Raw genomic sequence first — 26,541 nt, 5'->3', positions numbered from 1 at the left:
AACGGAGATGAGCACTGACCCCTAGACTAGGACATGACTGGACAAGGGAAACTTTTACGTTTATATCCATCCATATTTTTAAAAGTACTTTTTTAATGAAAGAATTGATTTGTTTCCATTACAATGCTGAGGCCAAAGAAGGTAACACTTCCTCATACAAATTCCACCAAGCAGCATCCGAACATCAAGTGTTTTGCCATAGTTGCAGAACCTCCCTCCTTCATTATGTTTTACAAAGCTTTTAGTGTCAAGTAAAAGAAACTTCACATTGCCATCAGCTTCCAAATCAGCATATTCAATATCACAGGAAAAAAAATTGTATTTCTTATGATGCCATTACAATTACAATAGCAAATCCAAAGGACACATCTACAAATCAAATTTAAGTGCCTTTTTAAATATTAACTTTAGTTTGTGGAGTGCTAAATATGCAGAAATGTAGTGAATCCGTTTCTGGTATTTCCTGGAGAGAAGGAATCAATCAGGTATCTGTTTACTCAAAACAGTAATAATATCTAGAATTTCCAAATGTGTTGAAGAGTTATAAGGGCAAATATGTACAAACACTGATATTCACACACTTTTTAAGCAACTTCAAAAACGTCTTATACAAGAATGCTAATAATCAATTCCATTATTTGGGTGCAGTGATAGTAAAAAAATACTACTCAAATAATATTAACTTCAATTTTTGTACAACGGTCATAGTATTAGGAACATATCATTTAGTGAGATCCATGAATCAAGGGTAATTAAAGGGTAAATGGAGATAAAGGCTAGTTCATAGAGAGCCAGTTTTCAAATATAATGTTTAGGAGTGGATTTTCCTTGAATGCATGCTTGTAACTACATGAATTCAGTGAAAATCAGGAAATGAATAGAGAATCATAGAACTATGCATAGCTGCAAGCATTCTCTCAATCTTGATAGAAAGCTTATACAAAGAAAAGTACCCCTTGAGTTTGACTCCTGGTGACTTCATCGCTGAACTTGACTGGTGGTTAATTATTTCCAACTTTCCAGGGTCTACAAACTTGAAATTTCTTGATGATCTTTGATCCAAGTACTAATCAGGTCACATTCTGCTTAGATTTTTTCCTAATTCATCCAAGTTAATTATAGAAGGAAAGTATTTGTCATAGACATTGCAAATATAAGCTATAACTTTTAAGTTTTAACCAAAAACATAAAAATAATATTAAATAATAGTTTTATCTTTTATCAAAGCATTATCTTCTCTTTTTCCTAAATACCATTACTAGGTCTATTTGCGTACTGTATTCAGTCACAGTTAACATAACCATGCTCTCTTGAACAAACCACCACTGGCAGGGTTCATACAATATGCTAAGCTTATGGCTGTAGATTGTCAGAATCAATCCATAGTTTCACTATGAATTCACAGTTTATTTCAATGGAAATATATACTAATTTTGTTTTGCTTTAGGAATTTACAAAAGATTGTATTTATTTATATTATGCATTTCTGGACCACCATATCCCTCTCCCTGCTAGATCAGAGCTAAGGGTTTTTAGCGCAAAATTCTGGTTTCCACAGGACTGAATTTTATTCTTAAAAGAAAGTTAAAGAACAAGATATCATGTCAATGGCCCTCCCCTGATTTCTTTATGACTTCAGTTCAATTTGCAAATTGCATAGCAAGGAATTTGAAATAAAAAGGTGAAAAAGTTATGCTCGTAAAGTACCTATTAGTGTAAGACAATGCTCTAAAATCTGCCTCCCCCATCTAAAAGTACTTATATTCTTGACCTCATACTTCATACTAAGTAATATATAATTTCACAGGCATGTACAAATGATGATGCCAAAATTATGAAATGTGTGTAGAGTTGTCTGTTCTTTCATATTTGTATTGCAATGGTGAATGAAAGTATGTAAGGGCTGAAATTTGTGTAGCAATATTTAATATATGTTTCATCACTCACCCTGTTTGGCTCCATAGATACACATGTCTGATTTCTTTGCCATTTACCATAATATGTGAACTGCCAGTAAAAAAAATCTTTAAAAGACTGACTTATTGGATAATGGCAGGTAGCTTTTATATAGAAAACGTGAATCAGCATTAAAGAAATAGGAGAATTTCACTTAAACAGTTAAATCTGTTTAATTGTTATGTTCAATTGTTAGAAATATCTTCCCACAATTTTCTACCAAATTACATCAGTTTTCAAGATCACTGAAATGATTAATTGTAGATTACTTTCTTCATCATTTTAAAAGAAGTAGCAGTGTTAGTACCATAGTTCTAGTTAACATAAAATCATTTTTTTTCCTTTTACTGCCATTATCTTAGCTACAGCAAAATGCTAGGAATTGCCTCCCCCTCCCCCAATTTCAAAGTACCTCCATGATAAGGGTGTAAAAGTGCTGCAGGTGTGTGATCAATGGGAATCAAGTAAGAGTTGCCAATTCTGTTTATTACTAATGTTCTACCTTGGGGAAGGTGGCTTCTGATGCATCTTGCAAGGAGCTTCCAGATATCTGCAAATCAAGTAAATTTTGATTGAATTTCAAGCAGGGTAATGTTTGGCCAGCAGTCAGTGTTACCAAAAATATCAGTAAGAAATAACAATAACTAGAATTTATTATCATGTTTGATCATGTTAAGATAATTTTATGAACTTCTATTATGTTCCCTTATTAAAAAGTCCAAATTCATAAATATTTCTCTCATCTTTCTCTAAAGATGCTATCTCATATTTCTTTTAAGATAATATTGATATAATAATGTTCTAACTGAGCTGTACCAAATATGATCTTCTGTGCGTTATTTTCAATACATTTACTAATAAATACAAAGGTGAAAAGCAGTATGTTTTTTCTTCCTAAGGAATAGCCTGGATTTTTTTAAGGAAGGTAAGGATGCATATTGGAAAGATACATGCCTTGTAGATAATAATAATAATAATAAGAAAAATTACTGCCATAAGTTGTGTGTGCATTTTTTACTCCCCAAATAAAAGGAACTGAATACCTGATGCAGAGCCAGGTTTGGATTTTGAAGATCTATTGTGGCAAGAGATGGCATGCGAGACTCTGGAACAATTTTATTTTCTTTCTTTAGAAATCTGGAATTCCAAACTATTTATGGAAAAAAACATTTGATTTTTGTTTAACAGAAATTACCCTTTGTAAAAGTAGCAGACTTCCTAAAATGTACAATGCTACATAGGACTTTTGAGCTGCTTTTTCTTTTTATTTGACTGATTCAACTATTAATTTGCCAGTTATTGATTTATAACAGGGTGGAAAACATGAGGCCCTCCACGACTGTTGGACTGCACTTCACATTATCATCAGATCACATGCTGGCTAGGTAGGAAGGTAATTAAAGCTTAACAGAAGCTAGAGAGTTACACAATATCTTTTAAACGAGGGTTTTTTCAAGTTTGTTAGAGATATGTACCTCAATTATTTTCCAGTCCCTTAATTAAAAAACTAAAATGGACTAAAATAATTTCAGACAAGTGGGCAGACTAGCATCAATCACACCTGCAGCAAAGACAGAAGGCCTGCTTATTAGGGGCTGAACATGTGTGCACAAACATATGCATAATGAATTTTAGGATATATCACATACAGAACTTGCACTCATAGGAATGAATTCAAAAATCACTCTAAAAATAAAAAACATCTTAACTACTGGCCTTGTCATTTTAATGATCCTAGTTTAGATAGAACAGGGTAAATTTTCATTTCAGAAAAATGTTAACTGGCAATGATACATTGAGCTATACTTTTTAGCTTTGAATGTTATAATTATTCAACTAATTCTGAGCTAGGAAATTAAAAGACTGAAATCTTTTATAGAACTTTTGCTGAAAATGGATAACATGAACAAATGATTAGTGGATTTTTTGATTTAAAAAGTTTGTTTATTGGAAAAAGGAGCTATAATGTGCAATATGAGATGGTGGAGATGTAATTGCTATGTTAACTGCTGCAAACTGCTACAAAGAAGTTGCTTTTTAGGTATTTTTCTTTTTCTTATTCTCTTTATATTCTTCACTTTTTCTTTTTTTACATATTAAATAGATTTATATGGCTGCCCAACTCATACACAGTGACTTTTTCCTTTATGTTTCTGTAGTTTTTTAAAAAAATCTTTGTAAAACCTTCATTTAATAAAACTTATTCATAAATATTCTATAACCAAACACAAAACCTTACCATCCACACCTTTGAGTTCAGGAAGATGGCTGTAATTAAGTCCTGGCAAATGAACATCTGCTTTAGAAAACTCCCTCCTTTTTTTGAGGGACTGAAGAGCATTGTTCTCTTTTGACATCTATTACCAAACAAATAAAATGTGATGGTGGTTTTGCAAAAAAACAAAGTCTAAATTGAAACACTGTATGCAGAGTTTATATAAGCAGTACTAAATATCTACTCCATCCTATATTAATAGTAAGCCCATTCTCTAACACCAAAAGAACTTTAACCAGCATAATAGATGGAGTGGGGGTAGAGACGGGGACAACAAGATTTGCAGATAGCTACAGAAAGAAGTGATAGCTATTGAAAATATAATATTGGAATATTGGGAAGGAAAGGAGGCTATGATGAAATACTTAAGTTAAATGTGAGGGCTATTCTCCAGAAAAACATCTACTTCTGCTTCATTGACTATGCTAAAGCCTTTGATTGTGTGGATCACAACAAACTGTGGCAAGTTCTTAAAGAGATGGGAGTACCAGACCATCTTATTTGTCTCTTGAGAAACCTATATGCGGGTCAAGAAGCAACAGTGAGAACTGGACACGGAACCACTGATTGGTTCAAAATTGGGAAAGGAGTCCGGCAAGGCTGTATACTGTCGCCCTGCCTATTTAACTTATATGCAGAGCACATCATGAGAAAGGCAGGGCTAGATGAATCAAAAGTTGGAATTAAGATTGCCGGAAGAAATATCAACAACCTAAGATACGCAGATGATACCACTCTAATGGCAGAAAGTGAAGAAGAACTAAAGAGCCTCTTGTTGCAGGTGAAGAAGGAGAGTGCAAAACTTGGGTTGAAACTTAACATTAAGAAAACCAAGATCATGGCATCTGGCCCTCTCAATTCCTGGCAAATAGATGGGGAAGAAATGGAGGTAGTGACAGATTTTATTTTCCTGGGCTCCAAGATCACTGCAGACGGGGACTGTAGCCAAGAAATTAAAAGACGCTTGCTCCTGGGGAGGAAAGCCATGGCAAATCTAGACAGCACACTAAAAAGCAGAGACATCACCCTGTCAACAAAAGTCCGTATAGTCAAGGCTATGGTCTTCCCAGTTGCAATGTATGGCAGTGAAAGTTGGACCATAAGAAAGGCTGAGCGCCAAAGAATTGAGGCCTTTGAACTGTGGTGCTGGAGAAGACTCCTGCGAGTCCCTTGGACTGCAAGGCGATCAAACCGGTCAGTCCTAGAGGAGATCAATCCTGACTGCTCTTTAGAAGGCCAGATTCTGAAGCTAAAACTCAAGTACTTTGGCCACCTAATGAGAAGGAAGGACTCACTGGAGAAGAGCCTAATGCTGGGAAAGATCGAGGGCAATAGAAGAAGGGGACGACAGAGAATGAGGTGGCTGGATGGAGTCACTGAAGCAGTAGGCGCGAGCTTAAATGGACTCCAGAAGATGGTAGAGGACAGGAAGGCCTGGAGGAATGTTGTCCATAGGGTCGCGATGGGTCGGACACGACTTCGCAGCTAACAACAACAACATTCTCCATTAAAAAAAAGTTTAAAGCTTGAGTTGCATCTAATAGTAGAAGATAGACCTACTATCTAAGCAAATTGTGCCCATATCTTGATAAGCTTTCAAAGCAGTTCCTAAATGAGTTATGACAACACATAGCAAAAATGATAATATTTTGTGTAATTTGGACAGTTATGAAGGTGTGTGTGTGTACGTGTACATACATATACATACACATATTTCAGAAAGAAAAAAGCATTAATTACAAATTTGAGAAGGATTGAAAAAACTTTTTTTCCCCTTTAAGAAAAAAATGCCTAGTTTTTCTCCTGGTGCTGTGCATGTTTCACTGTAGATTTGCTGGAAGGATTCCTTTATTTTTATTGATTTTATTTAAATTGCCCAGGGAACATTTTTGGTTGATGAGTATAGTAGAATATTTTAACTAAATGAAAGGATACCAAAATAACAAGGAAAGATAAAATGTTAAGAGAAAGGCCCTAATTGCTAGGTACACATGGAAGAGTTATGGGGAACTTTGTTTTCTCTTTTTTCTTTGCCCACTTTCCAAGGTCTGCATGGTCATCCTATGGTTTCTCAAATTCCCACAAGATGTGGAATAATAATAATAAATAATATCATCAACAACGATGATGATGATGTTGGAAGGGACCTTGGAGGTCATCTAGTCCTACCCCCAGAAAACTCTATACCATTACAAATGGCTGTCCACTCTCTTCTTAAAAACTTCCAGTGTTGGAGCATTCACTGATTCTGGAGGCAGATTGTTCCACTGGTTAATTGTGCTAACTGTAAGGAAGTTTCTCCTTAGTTCTAGGTTTCTTCTCTCCTTGATTAGCTTCCATCCACTGCTTCTTGTCCCGCCTTCAGGCGCTTTGGTGAATAGCTTAACTCCCTCTTCTTTGTGGCAACCTCTGAGTTATTGGAACTCTGCTATCGTGTCACCCATAGTCCTTCTTTTCATTAAATTAGACATACCCAATTCCAGCAACCGTTCCTTATGTTTTAGCCTCTAGTCCCCTGATCATCTTTGTTGCTCTTCTCTGTACTCTATCTAGATTCTCAACATCTTTTTTACATCGTGGTGACCAAAACTGGATGCAGTATTCCAAGTGTAGCCTTACCAAGGCATTATAAAGTGGTATTAATACTTCACGTGATCTTGATTCTATCCCTCTGTTAACGCAGCCTAGCACTGTGTTGGCTTTTTTGACAGCTGCAGCACACTGCTGGCTCACGTTTAAGGAATTGCCCACTGGACACCAAGATCCCACTCATAGTTACTACTATTGAACAAGATACCACCTATACAATACCTGTGCATTTGGTTTTTCACACCTAAATATGAAACCTTACTTTTTCATCATTGAATTTCATCTTGTTAGATGGTGCCCAATGTTGAAATCTGTCAAAATCCTTCTGTATCTTAAGCCTATCTTCTGGAGTGTTAGCTATTCCTGCCAGCTTCGTGTCATCCGCAAATTTGATGAGTTCCCCATCTATCCCCTTGTCCAAATCGTTGATGAAAATGTTGAAGAGCACTAGGCCTAGAATAGAGCCCTGGGGCACCCCACTACACACTTCCCTCCATGTAGATGCAGTTCCATTGAGGACCACACAAACCCATGTTGGCTTTTAGTAATGACATTGTTTGCCTCTAGGTGTTCGCTGATTGTTTGATTATCCTTTCCAGAATCCAGAATATAAATACCAAATATCAGGAAGGTTCAAATATTTTCAAAGAGAGCTTACCGATGCTGATAAAGTCATATTATAGTGACCTGCTGGTGATTTTTTGCCTTGCTTGATACAAGGATTGAAATATATTTTCCTTTTCTCATCAGTTCTAAAAAAAACATACACAGAATGGGCATCCTTAAATTTAAAAGCCAGGTCTAAGACTATATAACTGAAAAATACAATTGTCCCAGACTGATCTCCAGCAGAAGATGTTGAGAGTTTGCAAAAATTAACTAGATCTACATTTGGGTCAGTATTTGTACAGAAGACTGCTAACATGAGTTATTATTGAAGTTGTCATGCCAGATAATGATTACAGTAGGTAACATTTGCTAATAGCAAGGTAAGAGTTTTCTCCCTCCTTCTTCAACCTTCCTCCAGCCTGTAATATCTACTCAGTTACAGGTCTTTTATTCTATTACAACACAATTGGTGGTTGTTTTTTTTAACTAAATACTGACAATGAAGCCTAAACGTAAGAAAAACACTGTTGGAGCAATTCTCACTTTTTGTAGGATGAGACCTTCATCCTATTTGGAAATTAGTATACTGTAGCTATATACTTAGGAAATATGAATTAGTCCTTAAGTAACATTAGATAATATGCAGAGATATGCATTTTTAAAATATAAATGGCTAAAGTGTAAAGTAATCTGCAATACTGATACCAATTTGATAATTTATTCTATTTTTGTACCTGTAATTATGGTTTACCAATGTTGTCCCTATTGTGGGAGTCCCATCGATGCTGGATTGTGTGGTGGAATAATTCTGTGCAATGGGAGGAATTACCATGCTTGGATTCTTCACATATTCTAGGCTACTGTTTGAATCCTGTATATATGTTGGAATTGTATTAAATTGCCCAGCACTATTATCATACAGAAAACTCATACGTGATGACCTTTCAGATTTCAGTATGTCAGCCTTAGATACTTTCATTCTGAACAGCTTGGAGTCTCTGAGCTTTGAATTCACACCTAAATCCTGTTACAAGACACAAACCAAGTACTACAGATGAACTGAATATAAGTAAAAATTAATAGGCAGTTATATGAAGGTCACAGAAAACTGTAATTCTGTTATCGTTTGCACTATTTAGTGATGCTAGGAGAACTACATGGAAAAAAATATTATTTGTATCTGCAAGAGGCAACCAATCACATTCAAATCCACAGAACTGCTCTATGTATGTACAATTATCCTGATCCAAGTATGGAAGAATACAGCTTTTGTTTTATCTCAATGAAACACAAAAAAGTCACATCTATAATAAAAATTCAACAGAAATGGCAATAAATCATCCGAGTCTGTTATCAAGTATACACTAGACAAACAGTTATTATCAATCCTGGTCCTCTAATGAGTTTTCCTGCATGAAATATACATATATTTCCAATTATATCTATGTTCAAATATTCTATCATCATTTGACTCAAACCCGACAGCCAAGATGCTGAGTTTCAGCAAAAAAAAAAAAGAAGGATTTTCAGGTCTTCCTCTCAAGGTGGCTGCTGCATTGTAAGGGCTTTCCCCCCCCCCCCTCTTACTGAAGATGTGCTGATTTTATTGCCAAAGCTGGTTCTTTGGCAGTGCTGTTCCCTGGTTTTAAATGGTAGCACTTAGGAATGACCCAAGACGACTTTTGGACAATCATGGCCCCAGTTGGAAAGGCAGGGTCTTGAAAGTTCCAATTCCCATTGGAAGTGATCAAAGTCACTGAAGTATACATCTTCCTGCCAGCAGTTTCTTAAGGATGCCTGAATATTAATTTACACTTTTTGAATGTATTGCTTCATTTTGTTTTTTGCTTTAAAAATTGATTAGCGGTTGAATGCTGATTTATTTCAACCCCTTGCTGGACTCTGTTTGCTTTTCTTTTTGGTATGATATTTCTTCTTTTTGTTGTGTATATTCCTCCTTATGCAAACAGAGATGAGGCCCTGAATGTTCTCTATCATACCATTAGTGAGTTATCAACTATTTGTTTGGAGGCTGCTGTTATTGTTGTAGGGGACTTTAATCAGGTTTCCATCAGTATGTGAACTTCACAACCAGAGGTGAGAATACATTGGATTTTGTTTATTCTAACATCATGAATGCATTCAAAGCTATTCCCAGTCCTCACCTTGGCTCTTCTGGCCATCTCTCTGTGCTGCTTATCCCAGCATATAAGTCTCTATTATGAAACAGGTGAGGGTTTGAGCGGAGGGATCTACAGAAGTATTACAAGATTGCTTTGAGTACACGGATTGGGGCACGTTTAAAGAAGTTGCTGTAGTTAACCAACATATTAATGTAGACGAGTGTGCCACCGTGTCTGCATATATTCAGAAATGCATTGAGAATGTCTGTGTCCTTAAAAGCCTCATGGTGCAGGCTAATTAAAAACCATGGATGACACCTGAGGTTCACAAGCTATTGAAAGCACAGAATGTGGCTTTTAATCCAGTGATATGCTGGTGCTTAGAACAGCCGGAGCCAATTTGAAATATGCCATAAAAACAGCAAAGCAATCCCATTGCCAGAAAGTTCAGAACTTTTTTCAGGACTCTAAGAACATCAGGTGTATATGGCAAGGCATCTAAGCCATTACAGACTATAAGCTGGCTCCATCGTGCTGTAAGGACAACAGTCTTTTTTAAATGAGCTGAACACATTTTTTTAAAAAGATTTGAGGCATCAAATATTACCTGAGTGGAAAGCCATACCCCATCCTGATGAGAAAAAGATTAGCTTTGATGTTAGCTCAGTCTGGAGGACATTGTGGAAAGTTAACATTATAAATCAGCAGGCCTGGATAATATCCCTGGGCATGTTCTTAAGGAGTATGCAGATGAGTTGGCTTGTCTTCTTGCAAATATTTTCAATCTTTCATTGCAGCAGGCAGTTTTAAGACTCATTATTTTGCAAGTGCCAAAAAAGTCTTCAATCACAGGTGTTAATGATTATCACCTGGTTGCAATTATGTCCATCATTATGAAATGTTTTGAAAGGCTGATAAAGGACTTTATTGTACCCAGCCTGCTTCCAGCATTTGACTCACTTCAGTTTGCTTACTGTCCAAACAGTTCCACTGAGGCTGCTGCTTCCTATATTCTCCATCTGAGCTTGGCAGACTTAAAGGAATATTGTTTGTTGACTTTAGTTTGGCATTTAATACAATCATTCTTCAGCATTTAGTAGATAAATTGGGCCTTTTAGGTTTCAATACTCTTTTGTGCAACTGGGTTCTTGATTTTTCTCACTGATAAGCCGCAATATGTGCGAGTTGGGAACTATTATTTTTCGCTCATATTCTTGAGCACAGGTTTTCCTCAGGGCTGTGTCCTAAGTCTGCTGTCTTTCACTCTGCTGACGCATGACTATTGGGCAAGGTTTGCTACCAACCATATTGTGAAGTAAGCAGATGATACAACTCTGGTGGGCCTTATTCAGGATAACAAGGGTGATTACAGGAGGAGGCAGAGGATTTGATGAACTGGTATAATAAAAACAGCCTGGTTTTAAATATAAGAAAAACAAGAGAGATCATTGTTGATTTTAGAAAAGGCAGCTCTAGCCACACACCTCTGTATATTAACAATTCAACAGTGGAGGCGGTTAGTAGCATCAAGTTTTTGGGTGTGCAGCTGATGAGGTTAGCTTATGAGTCACTGGTGGAGCTGGTGGAGCAGTGCCTACCTTTTTTCTGCATTATATGAGAAAGCACATCTTCTTTCCCCCCTCCTTACCACTTTCAATAGAGGGAGGATTGCAAGTATCCTTTTGTATTACTTTGTGGTTTGAGGTATTACTGTTTCAAAAGGAAGGTTGTGAAAGAACAGTAAGGATGGCAGAAAAGATCACTGGAAGTTCATTTCCTTCTATTTAGGACATAGCATATAAGCATTGCTTGACCATGGTCCACAGTATTGTCTCGGGCACTCCACATTCCCTTCATGACTAGTTTTCTTTGTTACTTTCTGGGAGGAGGCTTTGCAGTATCTGAAGCAGAACAACTAGATTCTGTAATAGCTTTATAACATATAGTATCAGCCTTGTTAATTCTGAAGATACCTTTTTCCATTATGTATTCTAAATGGTCTGTGATTAATATATGTATGTATATACATGTGTGTGTGTATGCACAGCATATATATATATATATATATATATATATATATATATATATATATATATATATATATATATATATATATATATATATATATTCCTTGATAAGATTAAATGGTATATATATACCATTTTTTCCTGAAAATAAGACCCAGTGTTATATTTTTTGGGGCACAAAAAGATGCATTAGGGCTTATTTTGAGGAAAACACAGTATCAAGGTGATCAACCCGTCTGGGCACAAGAGGCAGCAAGCATGCAGGACCAACAGTGTCAAGCAGCAGCCACAGCCCGGCAGCCCTTTGGCACAGCACAGGTAAGTCTTAGCATGGAGGGAGAGGTAGGAGGAGACAGGCAATCTGGATGTGCTGTGCAGCTGCCTGGCTTGTGGGAGACTCACATGGCAGCACCAGCAACAGGTGTAGGCAGAGATACGGGGCAGGGCGGGGGGAGGCAGGCGATCCAGATGTGTTGTGTGGCCTCCTGGCTAGCGGGAAGCTCACATTGCAGCACCAGCAGCAGGCAGAGGCATAAGGGGAATGCAGGCAATCCTGACGCACTATGTGGCCACCTGCCCTGGCACAGCCTCAGCCAAGCCAAGAGATGGTGGGACAGAGTGGGCAGCATGTCTAGATTGCCTGCCTTCCCCCACTGTGCCTCTGCCTCTGCCTGCTGCCAGTGCCGCCGTGTGAGCCTCCCACAAACCAGGCAGCTGCACAGTAAGTCTGAATGACCTGTGTTGTGTGGGCTATGGCTGCTGCCAGACACCGTTGGCCCATGTGCTGGCCACGCCCACCCTTTTGAGTTTATTTTTAGGTAGGGCTTATATTAGGAGCATGGTAAAAAAATCAGGCTATGGCTTATTTTCTGGGTGGTTTTTGGATTCTTTTGAATTTTTTTTAAATTTGAATTTGTACTTTGTATTTTAATCTTGTCTTGAACAAAATATATACCGGTAACTAAAAATAAAGAAGGAAAGGTTTCAGAGGAACATAGCATTCAAAATAGGATGTTATGGAATTCATTCTTTCTGACAATCCCATCTCAAACAATGAAGAGTAATTTCTCATGTTGTTGTTGTTGTTAGTTGCGAAGTCGTGTCCGACCCATCGCGACCCTATGGACAATGTTCCTCCAGGCCTTCCTGTCCTCTACCATCTTCTGGAGTCCATCTAGGCTCACGCCTACCGCTTCGGTGACTCCATCCAGCCACCTCATTCTCTGTCGTCCCCTTCTTCTATTGCCCTCAATCTTTCCCAGCATTAGGCTCTTCTCCAGTGAGTCCTTCCTTCTCATTAGGTGGCCAAAGTATTTGAGTTTTAACTTCAGGATCTGGCCTTCTAAAGAGCAGTCAGGGTTGATCTCCTCTAGGACTGACCGGTTTGATCGCCTTGCAGTCCAAGGAACTCGCAGGAGTCTTCTCCAGCACCATAGTTCAAAGGCTTCAATTCTTTGGCGCTCAGCCTTTCTTATGGTCCAGCTTTCACTGCCATACATTGCAACTGGGAAGACCATAGCCTTGACTATACGCACTTTTGTTGACAGGGTGATGTCTCTGCTTTTTAGTGTGCTGTCTAGATTTGCCATGGCTTTCCTCCCAAGGAGCAAGCGTCTTTTAATTTCTTGGCTACAGTCCCCATCTGCAGTGATCTTGGAGCCCAGGAAAATAAAATCTGTCACTACCTCCATTTCTTCCCCATCTATTTGCCAGGAATTGAGAGGGCCAGATGCCATGATCTTGGTTTTCTTAATGTTTAGTTTCAACCCAAGTTTTGCACTCTCCTTCTTCACCCGCAACAAGAGGCTCTTTAGTTCTTCTTCACTTTCTGCCATTAGAGTGGTATCATCTGCATATCTTAGGTTGTTGATGTTTCTTCTGGCAATCTTAATTCCAACTTTTGATTCATCTAGCCCTGCCTTTCTCATGATGTGCTCTGCATATAAGTTAAATAGGCCCCTTTCTCATAGGAAAGATTAAACTTTGCTTTAAAAGCATTAGTCACATACAGTTTTAAAGAAGAATAAATCCTGTGTTTTACAAACCTGGATTAAAAGCATTTTTCTTTCATCGCCCATATCATCTTTGTCCTTCTTATTTATTTTTGGTTTCTTGGGTACAGCGTGTTCTTTTTCTTTTTGAATCTTGATTTTAAGTTCTTTAACAAATCTTATGTTCCATGTTAAATGAAAACATAAAAATGAAACTGTTATTAATAAACAAAAGCATTTACCTATCACACATTCACATTTAAACCCCCTTCTTATATTTTGTTATTTAAAAAAAAAAATAAAGCAATCTTTACCATGTTGGTAAGTAAAGACGTTGGTAAGTAAAGATGTAGCCAGAAATACAACAAGATACAAATAAAACTGCCACTTGAAAAAATCTAAGGAAAAATACAGAATATACCATGTTTCCCCAAAAATAAAACCAGGTCTTTTTTTTTTACTCCAAAAGAGGCACCAGATCATATTTTGGTGTGTGTGTGTATGTGTGTCTTTTTCATTCACCTCTGGTACCGAGGCACCAGATCTTATTTCGGTGTGTGTGTGTGTATGTATGTCTTTTTCATTCACCTCTGGCACCGAGGCACCAGATCTTATTTTGGGATGTGTGTGTGTATGTGTGTCTTTTTCATTCACCTCTGGCACCGATAGCCCCAGCTAGCCAGCCCACTTCTGCGGCTTATAGAATGGCTTCATTCTGCAGCTGAGAATGGAACACCAGCCTGCATTTCGCAGTCAGAGGCCTTGCAGAACCAAGTGATGAACTGAATCCATAGCTCAGTTCTTGGCTCCAGTGGCCTTTTGGAAACGCGACTGTGAAATGCAGGCCTGGGGATGTCATAGAAGAAGTGGGCTGGGGAGGAGAGGTGTCATGCCTCCGTCTGAGCCTGACTCCGAGGAAGATATGGAGTGCTTTGTTGAGACCCAGGAGCGGGTGTTGGTAGGGACTGTAGAGAAGAGCAGGCTGAGGCAGGCCAAGGCCCTTCAGGTTTGGAACAGGAAAGGCATAGTGCAGATGAGGAGCAAGCCCCCCCACCTGATCCTAGAGCAAGGAGGACAGAGGAAAGAACAGTGGAGGCAGGCTCAATTGCTCAGGAGGAGACCGTCCCGACCCACTTCACAAGGCACACCTGGGGACTAAGATATAAGGAGACGCTGTGGGGTGGGGCATTTGCCAGGAACAAACGTGTTATCTTGAGATAGTGAACTGTGCTCGTCTAACCTGGGCACTTTGAAATCCGGATTGGATGGTTTCCTGCTTCACAACCACAGAAGACATTTCTGAGTCTTTCCTTACAGACTGCAGGCAAGCCAAGAGTTAAAAGGACTATTTACGTTTTGTTTTTATGTTATCTGTCTTGTCTATGTGTGCATTGATTGAACTCTTGCCAGCTTACGTGGGAGCTTTGGGGGAATTTGGGCAGTGATTAAAGAACTGTTTCTTTGCCAGCTGACTGCTTTGCCTCCATTCGGGGCCTGGCTGCAAGGTAAATGGGTGCAGGACGCATGGGGCAGCTCCATACGCCCACCCTAGCTTGATTTTTAGGTATGTGCCTTGCCCCAAAACTAGAGCGTATTTTGGGGATAGGTCTTAAATTAGGCCCACCCACAAAAATCAAGCTAGGGCTTATTTTCGGGGTAGGTCTTACTTTCAGGAAAACACAGGTATGTGACTCATGGCTGAACTATGGAGTCCTTGATGCTCTCTGAGTGTGTAATGATGATTGTTACCTATTCAGGTAATGAAACTGCAAACAAACAAGCTCCAAGGGCATAAAGGACTTCACAAAACTTTATAAAGCTACTCAAAACTGGTTTGATAAAAAAGGAAGGAATCTTTAAACAGCTGTAGGAGGAACTCAAGATTATTTAGATCAGCACTGGCTTATCTATATATTCCTAGCTCTTGTTTACATCCCATGATTTTGTGAGTTTACATGAGAAATACATGCACCATCTAGGCAAAGTCAGGTCCTAGGTACAATGGGTATAGGGTCATCAACAGGTTTTGATACCAGGTTTGATAACATCTTGGCTCTGCACTTTGAGCTATAAATTTTGACACAGACCTAGTGCTGAGTGCTGTATACAATGGCCATCTTGGGGGTTTTCTGCTGTTATTCCCCTGGGGCTCCCAATAGGTGGATGGATATTTATTATCATCTTGCTTGCTGTGTTATCTTTTTGTGTTTCTGTTTAAATCTGTCTGCTAAAGTTAACAGTAAGGCTTATTTTTGTCATGTATATGTTACACTATCATTTCAACAGGATGGCTGCAATCTTATGTTTCAAAGCTTTGATTTGCTGGTCAATGACTGAAATAAATAAATTGACTATAATACAAAAAAGGGATTAAAAATTATAGGTAGTCCTCAATGAACAATTAGACAATTATTAGCCATTCAATCAGTCTCTCCCAAAAGTTACTCATTTCAAAGTTACAGTTGCTGCAGTATGCCAGTGATTATTCATCTTTACAACTGACTGCAGGAAGCCACCAGCTCTTCCTCATCATTTGACCTGGCACCTGAAAGAATCATCATGCTTGGCACAAGTGGTCCTGTGCTCAGCCTCCCAGGGCCTCTCCTACCCGAGACACCCATGTTCCTCTTAACAATCTGCACCTTCATTTAAAGGCTTCATCAGGGGCAACAGAGGGCAGAGGTCATTAAGCAAGGCCATCTCTTAATGACCATCATGACAAGCGACAGTAATAGGCAAGTTACATTATGGCTATATCTTAAGGACTACCTACCTGTATGTATTTAAATATGTTTTTTTCACTCTTCCCCAGTGTCCAGTTATTTTTTAATTAATGCTAGTTATAAACTCACGAGTAACAAAAAGATTTTCACATATAGATTTCCACTAAAAGTACAATCCAAGAAATCAACAAGAATATTTTTAAAAAATCTTCCCTGTACAGAGAAACTACTGTATCTGACCATGAGTTTATATTGTTCAATTGTTCATAAATAATCTATGTGAGCTAAATAGATGTGAAATGGGGCAGTGTCTAATATGAATTAAGCATCATTTGTAAAGTTCACTTCCTGTTAAAAGAAATTCTGGGTATTCTGGTTAGTCATATAGAACTGGCACTAAACATTTGATAGCAAACAAGGAGCAACTACTTTACATTGATACAGGAAGTGAAGTAAAATTCTTCTGCAATGAAGAATTAGCTGGGTCAGATCATGACCTATGCCAATTTGTTTTCTTGAGTTATACTCTCAGACCAAATCTGTCATCAATTTTCTGAGATTAGAACGTTGCAACAGAAAAGGAGTAAGTAAACAGGTAAGGAGTGTCATTATTCCCATCTATGATTTTCACTTACTGACACTGCAACTCTTTTGCAGCTCCAGAAGTCACCAATATCTAGTTCCATCTTTGTATATGCTAAAAGGAGAACATCTCACTATTCTTTCTTTTTAACAGGTATTTTGATAAAATCAGAAAACTCACCTTTCAGCAAACCCATCTTTGTTAAAGAGGTTGCACTGTAGCAGTTCATTACAAGATGGCCTCTTTTCTGGATTAGTTTGCAGACATTGCTGAAGTAAGATTAAAACTTTAACTTGTTATACACAATGGAATCAAATAAAAGGATCCAATGGACTTTTTTTAAATACACACACACAGTGGAAATGGGAAGGGAGCAATGACAGAAGCTAAAATGTCAAACATTCCGTTGAGCATTCCAAACTTTTAAGTCTAAACTAGTTTTCTGTACTTTTGTAGCTAAATGAGGATTTATTCAAATGGTAATCACACAAACCTAATCACACTATTGCCAAGAAGTTCTATATCTGAAATTAGAACATCACATCTCAAAATATAAAATTGATATTGGAAACAGTACAAAACTGAGAAACTTCTAGTCCCACTTGAGGCAGGAAAGCTGGGTGAGTCACTTTGGGTCAGTCATTCTTCCTTCAACCCAACCCACTGCACGGGACTGTTATGGGGGAAATGGGAGGAGAAAGGAACATTAGGTATGTTTGCCACCTATCAACATAATAAAGGTGGGATAAAAATATAATCTACAAAAATAAGTGAGCAATCAAATACTCAAAGAACAGGAAGCAAAGACATTACAGCTCAGTTGTTTCAAGATATTCCAAAATTTTTAAGCTGTCATTTGAACTAAGAAACTGATACTGAATAGGTTGCACAAGTCTTCTAAAAAGTCATTCAGAATGCACATTAGCATATTTTTACAAACGAAAATAGACATATGTTTGTTTAAATGCATACAGGGAGTCCTCAACTTACAACTATAATGGAGTCTGCCCATTAAGGTTACGTGGCAGTTGTTAAGTGAGACTGTTTCTTCAAAGACTCCAAATATCAACCATACCAATGGTAGTCACTAACTGAATGCATGGGTCATTAAGCAAATGTCCCAGCATGAGGTGCTGTGGAGATGCAGGGAAGGGCCAGCACAGAACTTGTGTGAGTTGGACAGGATGCTGAAGTACACCACAAATGCAAGGAGACTGGGAAAGAAACCCAGTTTGTCCTAGAATGGGAAAAGAAATCCAGTTTGCTCTAGAATGGGAAGCCCCAGCACCCCAGCCCAGCCTCACTCTGGAAGGGAAAGGCAGAAAGCAGGTAGATCCCAGAAATGGAGCAGCCATTAAAGCCATCAAATTCAAGCCTTTCCTCACACACAGCAACAGCAATCAAACTATCCCCTTGGTGGATTCCGTCCTGCTGGTGGCTTTTCATAACATAGCTGTGCTTACCCATGTCTTTGCTCTTTCCCCCACCACTGACAAGATTGGGTTTAGTCCCCCATCTCCACCACTCAGGCCCCAAGCCCTACCTGTCTGCAATTGCCAAGGATAATGGCTGATGATAAGGGAGCTCCCTCTTTGTTGTGGAGCCTCGCTGTCCAAGGGGCTAGCAGCTGAAAAGAAAGTGGGGCTGCCCAGCAGAGAGAACGAGAAAGAGAGAGAGAGAGACAGAGAGAGAGAGAAAGAGAGAGAGAGAGAGAGAGAGATCTCCAAGGCCTGCAGGAACTTGTTTGGAGAGATATGGGGGAAGAGACAGGCCAGGCTGGGTGGGGGGCGATGCAGCATCCCTGTATTTGATTGTAAGGACAAATGACTGTAAGAACCCTGTAGCGGCCCTAACTTTGAAACTGGGTCATTAAGTACTTTCGAGGGATCTGTCATAACTCTGAATGGTCGCTAAGCTGAAAACTAGAAATCTGGGTTCTTTGGAAGGATCTCGCAGTTGTTTTCATGTACATATTTATATATCGATTCTTAATTTTGCTTTGTATTCCTGAAAAACAAAATAGGAGGGCATGTGCATATATACTAAGATAGTTAGAAACAGTTTCTAAAGCAGCCAAGTGAGTTTAGGAAAAGATCATCAATATTGAAATGTTTGATTTTTCAATCAATATTCAATTTCAAAGAAACTTAAAAGATTCCTAAAGTCATGATTCTCCTAATAGGAACAGGCAGAAAGATCAAAATTACCTTTGCAAATTCTATGACTGCAATGGAGAGTTTTGAGTATCGTTTTTCAAGAGGTTCTAACTCTTTGATTTCGGGCAATCTCACTCCAGCAAAGAGAGGATTTTTGTAGAATAACTTCTGGTGCTTTGGAATTAAGTTACCTAAAATTAATAATTATTTTTATCAATAATAAGTATAACCTTGCAAAAAAAATTGAATAGTTAGCTAGCTAGACAGACAGACAGAGAGACAGGCAGAGACTGGCAGACATACAGATAGATAAAAAGCATAGACAAAAAGACAGGATGCATTCTTACCTAGACTTTTCATAATATGGTATAACTGATCAATATCAGAGTCTCCAGGGAAAAGGGGCTCTCCTGTAAGCATTTCAGTTACCAGGCAGCCAATGGCCCAAACATCAACAGCCCTGCAAATAAAACATACTTATGCTGTTTCCTGGTTTTAAATGGGAGCACATAGGAGTGACCCAAGATGACTTTTAGACAATAGTGACCCAGTGGGGAAAGGGGGTCCTAGACATTCCAATTCCCTCTAGAAAATGATTGTGAAGTCCCTAAGCATATCCATCTTCCTGTCAAGCAGTTTCATTTTCTAAGCATGCCAGAATTTTAACTTTCACTTTTTGACTTTATTGTTTTATTTTGCTTTTCGTTTAAAAATTGACCAGCAGTTGAATGCTGATTTATTTCAACCCCTTGCTGGACTCTAAGTGCTTTTTCTCTTTTCTTTCTGATATACGTTGTTCTGGATAACCTCTGTCCCTTCTGTATGGAAAGCACAGCAATGTTTGAGGAGGTGGTGAAGAGACATTAAACACCACAGTATTTTTTGAGTTTGCAAAATACCTGGAATTTATTTTTATTGAATTTTTCTTATAATTTTGGATTCAAATATAGAGAAAAATATTTTTTCACTCTCTGTTCCCTGATTTAAGTTCCACCGATTAAAATGAAATCTGAAATCTAAGAAAGATGGGTGGGAATATATGCAGTTTATAGCTAGCTTTCTCTTACATAAACTTGATTAAACTTTAATGATTCTTCAAAGAATGTTACAACTGGAAGCTTTATCTTTGGATAAAGATACACAAAAGGACTTTGATCTAATTCCAGATCAAAGAGAGAGTCTCACAGCTGAAGAACCAGTGAAGTGGATTTCATTTGTTGTTGAGATGTCTAAGTCTCTATACTTCTCCAACATTACGGCCTCAGCTGGAAGAGAAGGAGACAAATTCCTTTCCTCTACAAAGACAGAGGGAGACTGGATGGATTTATTACAATTAACTAGTAATTACTTTTGCTTGCACTCTGACTCGAAGATAGACATATTCTGGAGACTGAATTTTCTACATTTAATTACACAACAATTGACAAGAGAGGATATTAAGAAACAAACATGGATTTTTGACCAAAGATGATCTATTTATAATTTTTGGGATGATTCCGGATAGTTAAAATGCCGTGGTAAATTTTCTACAAGTTTCTTAGCAGAAAGATTTGAAACTTTAATTTTGTTCTGTTTTACTATTATTGTTTTTCCTGCTAACTACTTTGTCACTAATATAATATATAGAAGACAGTTCAACAAGTTGTTAATAGATTTAGTAGTTTAAAATATTTGGGAGGGCCTGTTTCACAAGTGGCAGGAACTAATTGTAGTAATACATTAATCATTATTCAACTAAAGGGGATATGTTTATAATGTGTTGGGTTTTTTGATACACCCTTTTTAATGTTCTGTTTTGTGTGTTTTTTAATGTCTTCTTGGATTTTTATTGAGTTTTCTATTTTGCATTTTAACTTTGTTCTGAATAAAAAAAAATTTTTAAAAAAATAATATTTTAACATTGAATTCTAAATTTCCTTACTTGCCATATTTGATATCACCTATTAATAGCTCAGGTGCTCGATACCACCGTGTTGCCACATAATCTGTGTAAACTTCACCAGGAGCTGCCAGAGTTCGAGCAAATCCAAAATCACAGAGTTTGATAATTCCCGAACAGGAGACCAATATGTTCTCAGGTTTAATATCCCTGTGTATGATCTTAAAAAGGATGCATATCTATGTTAGCAAAGTCATTATAAACTCATTATGGAAATTCCTCTATAGAAAACATCTAGGTTCTTCAAACTGACATAAAGAGGACAGCCTGCCTCACATTCTCATTTGTCAAATGGAACATTATGTGAGATACTGTACCGCAAAAAGTCAATCACAGATGGTCCGTGATGTTATATCTCCACACAATGAATTGTATTGTAAAGAAAGGATGTTTTTCTAGAAGTAAAAAAAAAATTATAACAAAATACCAACCCTAACCCAAATAATAGACCCTATCAGAGTATCTACCCTAATCCATATACAGTATGTACAATGTAACACTTTTCAAAAAATGAGGAATCTTAATTAATGGGATTTTCAAATACATGAAGAGAAATGTCTGTTAAAGAACTGTTCACCCAGCTGTGAAATATTGTGCTATCTCAAAGGGAGAACATGTACGTTTACTCACTTTATATGAGCATGCAAGTGATAAACATGCAGAATGTTCAGAAAATATTCAGACAAGCATAATAATCTATTCTTGCCTTTGAAAGAATAGCTTTGCATACTACCCCTGAAGCAACTATTACATCACCAACTAATGAGGGAAAACATGACACAAACATGTCACTTCCACAAAAAAGAATAGAAATCAAAGAAGGCAGTTTAGTTTGTTTTCATTAGACAGCATATAGTTTCATAGCTGTATGGCAAGAAACATGAAAATACAACATCAGAATATTTTAAATCCTTACAAATGTAGATTTATTCTGAAATATCAAACTGGCATCTCTCTCAAAAATCCTAACAAGAAAATAGACAAACAAAAATAAATAGGTGCAGTAATTTACTTACATTATGACTATGACAAAATCCTACCCCTTTTATAATTTGAAATAAGTATTTTCGAACTCTGTTATAATCCAAGCCATTGGGAAACATCTCAAGATCATCAAGGATTGTGTGATCTACAAACTCAAACACCAGATACCATCGTTTTTTCTTCTTACAGACTTCCAGCAAGTTCACCAAGTTCTCATGCCTTAATTGCTATCAGGAGACAAAAAGTGCGTCATAAAACTACAAGGGATGGCAGTATGTTGCGTGAAAATATTCACAATAATTGCCTCTTGAAGAATATGTATATGATTAAGTAAATCATACAAATACTTCCAAATACTGTTTTATGCATGTTTCTAGGTGATAGTACTAATAATTATTAATATTCACAAAGTATTATAACATTACAGTCTCAATATTTACACAATCTCTTTTCCCTATCACTGTATTTAATTCAGCAATCCATTACAACTACAGTACACTATTTTTTTGAGATAATTCCCTAAAGGTAGAAATTTACTCCATTTATTTATTCAGCAAAATCTAATTGACAGAACAAAGTTAAATACTGCTTTAATTCTATGCCCTATTTCTATTAGGCCAAGACAATAAGATAAATTGATATAAATAATATATTTTTTAAAAAATGATTTCTTTTTCCAAATATTAGATTTCTCTAAACACTAGAACCAAACCAGTGTCTGCATTTACTGCATAGGATGAGGAGAGCACATCTTTCTCCTTCTGTCCTGGCCACTTTTTACAGAGGCACAATTGAGAGCATTTTAACAAACTGCCTCACTGTCTGGTTTGGTGGCAGCAGTGCCTCAGATAGAAGGTCCATACTGTGAGTGGTAAGGACAGCCAAGAAGATCATAGGAAGCTTGCTCCCTGGTATTCAAGATGCTGCTTATAAGCGCTCAAAGCATTGTTAGAGACCCCCCACACCCACTTTATGGTCTGTTTCTGTTGCTCCCTCTGGGAGAAGGCTTCAAAGTATTTCTAGCAGGACTGCATGATTCTGTAATAGCTTTGCTCCCTATGCCATCCTCCTGGTAAACTCTCAAGATTCGTTTTTCTCGCCATGCACATGTATACATAACCTGAACTAGATTGTTGTTTCTCTGTGTCATATAATATATGTGGGTATATCCATAATTCTGTATTTAATTATTTATTTATTTTTGTCATATTTATGTAGTATATATCAGTGGTGGTAACCCTTTGAGAGCTGTATGCAATGAAATTTCATTTTAATGTATGCCAATTAGTGTACATTCAAAGTGACAATAAGGTTAGTATTCTATTCTATGTTCTCTTCTATTCTAACTCTATATCTTGAAATCTATAGTTTGGTACTATACAGTGATATTTTTTTTAATAAATATAGTAAAAGAGAAATTACAATCTTTTTTCTAACTAACCATACTAACTACAGCAGCAAAAGTATATCTTGATTTATCTAAAGATCAAACAAAACCCAGCTTTTTAAAATGTATGGCTTTTAGTTGAACAAATGGCGTATTTCCTATTAACAAGTTCTTCCTTACTTGATCATCTTTAGTTATGCTTGCAATTCCCTCCAATAATACTGATCTTCTCCTTTTCTCTAAAAACAGTTTTCTGTATACCTTTTGTTTAATATTTAACATGCTGGAGCCCAATTCACACTAAATATTAATCATCACATAGTTTGGATTTTGGTTATAACAATTATGGTTAATAAACTTTTATGGCTTTTTTGTTTTGGGAATCTGACCAATGTAAATCAGACAAATGTATGAAATCAGTCTAAAACTAAACAAAAGTATTTGCACACATCCTTTTGATGTTATTTTACCTGTGACATCTGTATTTTTGATTTTTAATAAACAAAGAATAACATTATAGCAAAGATAAAAAGATCTACAAGGTTACATACATTAAGTGAAAGGTCACTACAAATTTAGAACTATGAGCTTATCAGCCATTATCTTACCTTGAGAAATTTTATTTCTCTCAGGGCAATTTTTTTAACCATTTTATCATCTTCACTTTCCAAAAATTTTTTGATGGCAACAACTCTGCCATTCTCCTTGTTTCTGCATTTCATCACCATTCCATAACTTCCTTCTCCCACAAGTCCAAGGATCTCATATTTTTCCATCTGAATTTAAACAAATGAGTAGCCTGTAGCATACAATACACAGTGTACATTAGTTAATACACATGTATAAGCAATAGACTGTATATGTCCCAATACCAGTGATTCATTCTTTTGCACATAATATTTCAGCTTTTCATTATGATAATACATATCACTAATCTTCACTTTGCAAGAAAAAAATGAGAAATACTCAAGGGATGAGTATATGAGAAAAACATAATAATGTAATTATAGACACTTGCCAATAGGTGTTGAACATTTAATGAACTAAACTAGAACTAAAATATGTTTTAAGCTCTGTACTGAAGGGAAAAATATTTGTTTCAACCTTGTCCACTTCAGTAGGCTGATCTGAGCATAATGAAATAAATGGAATAAATTAAAATGTCCCAGCTTCATTAGTTTTACAACACCATGTGTTCACAGTGTGAGTATTATGTCATGTTTTGATTTATATTCAATATTTATATTTTAATTAAAATAATGCTGAGGATAATTTACAATGAAAAAATTAGGAACAGATAGATGATAGTTTGCAAATTCAACATAAATTCATACTATCAGGGGGAAAAAGCAAAGTATGCTTCATATATACCACAAAGATAACAAAGATATAAATAAACACTGGGTTGAAAATATGTGAATCCATCCAGGATACTTTTTTGTCACTCTCAGAAATTCTGCTTTAACCTGACTGTCCCCTCATAGTGCAGCTGCTGCTTCAGAAATAACTTTGTTTTACCTATATTTAAAAGTATGTCATTTCAAAAGCACTTTAAATAAAAAAATTAAAAACTGAGTATCAATCTACAGTCACCAATATATAATAAAATAAAGGGAGAAAAGTTAGAACTTCAGCAATATGGAGTTCAAAAACATCTAGCAATGTGTGCCTTTTTTTAACCAATCTTGAATGTATTGCGAAAGTATAGTTTTAGTAGACTTTTCATAAGAAGGAAATCTCTCCTATTGTCTCCCTTAATAAAATCTCAGTTGCCATATAAAATAAGCATTATACAGCAACAAAATATGTATCTTTGGTTTAGATTTTTTATCCCACCTGTTTTTTAATAAATAACTCAAGATGGCCAACATACCTAATACTCCTTCTTCCTCCTGTTTTTCCATAAAAATATCCTGAGATGTGAGTTGGGCTAAGAGAGATTGGTCCTATCACCCAGCCAGTTTTCAGGCCTATGATGGGCTAAAGCTCAATTTCTTTTTTAGCCAGGTGCCTTAACTGTTAATCAAATCGATTGAAGCCATGGTTCACTACTATGATCACTACTATGAAAGGCTGTATAAAAATGTTCCTTTGAATTAGGGTTCTGGATAGTGGAATTCAGAAAGGGAGGAGAGTCAAAATCAGTAAGATGATGGAGTGTGGGATTTGCCTGTTTGAAGCATGCATGAAATGGCATACATACCAAGGAGGTGACAGGCAGAGTGTTATGATGCAAGCCCCATTTTGCTGATTTTAACTCCCACCCTTCCCCCACACAAATCCAACTGCAACTGATGAGGAAAACTGAAGAACAACTAATAGTTCAATACATGGATATGTAAAATTAAACTTATCTGGAAGCACATTATAGTGCCTGTAGCAATGTATGCAATACTATAATAGGTTTAGAAGATACACAGTATGCAACACCAAACTGACAAACTAGCCTCTAGTAAAAAAAAAAAAAAGTCCGTTCCTATCTTGAGCCAACAATAGGAGGACCTAAAATACCGGACTTCCAAAACAGCAAAGCTACTGTTGAAATCAGATGCCATCTTGGTTACTTGCTTCCCCCTATACTCGCCACTCACGTAATACTGTACGATACTGATTCTCCCCCACCCCCAAATCTCAGGGGGACATTCCATGTTTGACCTGAGACATTGGAGAACCGCAATCACCAAACCCAAGCTACCAAACTCAAAGGATCTCATCCCATATTTTCATGTAGATATTTAAAGCGGGGAGCGCTATAAATTCCTACATGATCATCACTCCATCCCACTAGTTTCCAGCCCGCTCTTCCGGAGTCTTTATCCGGGTTGCCTTCTCTCTGGCAGTAATAGGGTCTCGAGGACAGGAAGGTCAATTAACAATCTGAGTACGCTGTCGAGAGGGCCCGCGTCATAAATCTTACTGCACGCTTGTTAGAGCGCTGTCCCAAAGCCTTCTTCCTCCTGGCAAAACAGTAACACTTACTGAAAATCCAGATTGCACTACGGTATTTCTGATCCCGAAGTTATTTGCACCTGCAGCAGTAGGCGCAACTCACCGGTCCTGTTCCGCTTGCAAAGTTCCCTGGCGAAGCTTGCCCGTGCCTAACCATCACAGACTCCTCAGCTGCAAGGCTTTTTGGGGAGCCACAAACCTAGGGGAAGGTGTGAGGGTTCCGCACAACGCGAGCTTAGCTGCGGTTGCG

General features: G+C 37.3%; 1 protein-coding gene across 1 annotated transcript; it reads right to left on the bottom strand.

The window, feature by feature from the left end:
* Positions 1-417: 417 nt before the first annotated feature.
* On the bottom strand, positions 418-26,541 carry CDKL2 (cyclin dependent kinase like 2). Its single transcript, XM_081343244.1, has 14 exons — positions 26,322-26,541; positions 23,951-24,141; positions 21,988-22,182; positions 20,954-21,132; positions 19,380-19,492; positions 19,084-19,223; positions 17,057-17,145; positions 13,625-13,748; positions 8,164-8,453; positions 7,479-7,572; positions 4,196-4,313; positions 3,000-3,106; positions 2,459-2,506; positions 418-1,098 (listed from the first exon to the last, which is right to left on the bottom strand). Exons 2-14 carry the CDS (start codon positions 24,116-24,118, stop codon positions 1,087-1,089), a joined length of 1,677 nt encoding a protein of 558 aa, XP_081199370.1. The 5' UTR covers positions 24,119-24,141; positions 26,322-26,541; the 3' UTR covers positions 418-1,086.

Source organism: Vipera berus, assembly GCF_964194415.1.
Source record: "Vipera berus genome assembly, chromosome: Z".
NCBI lineage: Eukaryota > Metazoa > Chordata > Lepidosauria > Squamata > Viperidae > Vipera > Vipera berus.
The sequence above is the reverse complement of the archived record's forward strand: the minus strand, read 5'-3'. Positions and strand labels throughout refer to the sequence as shown.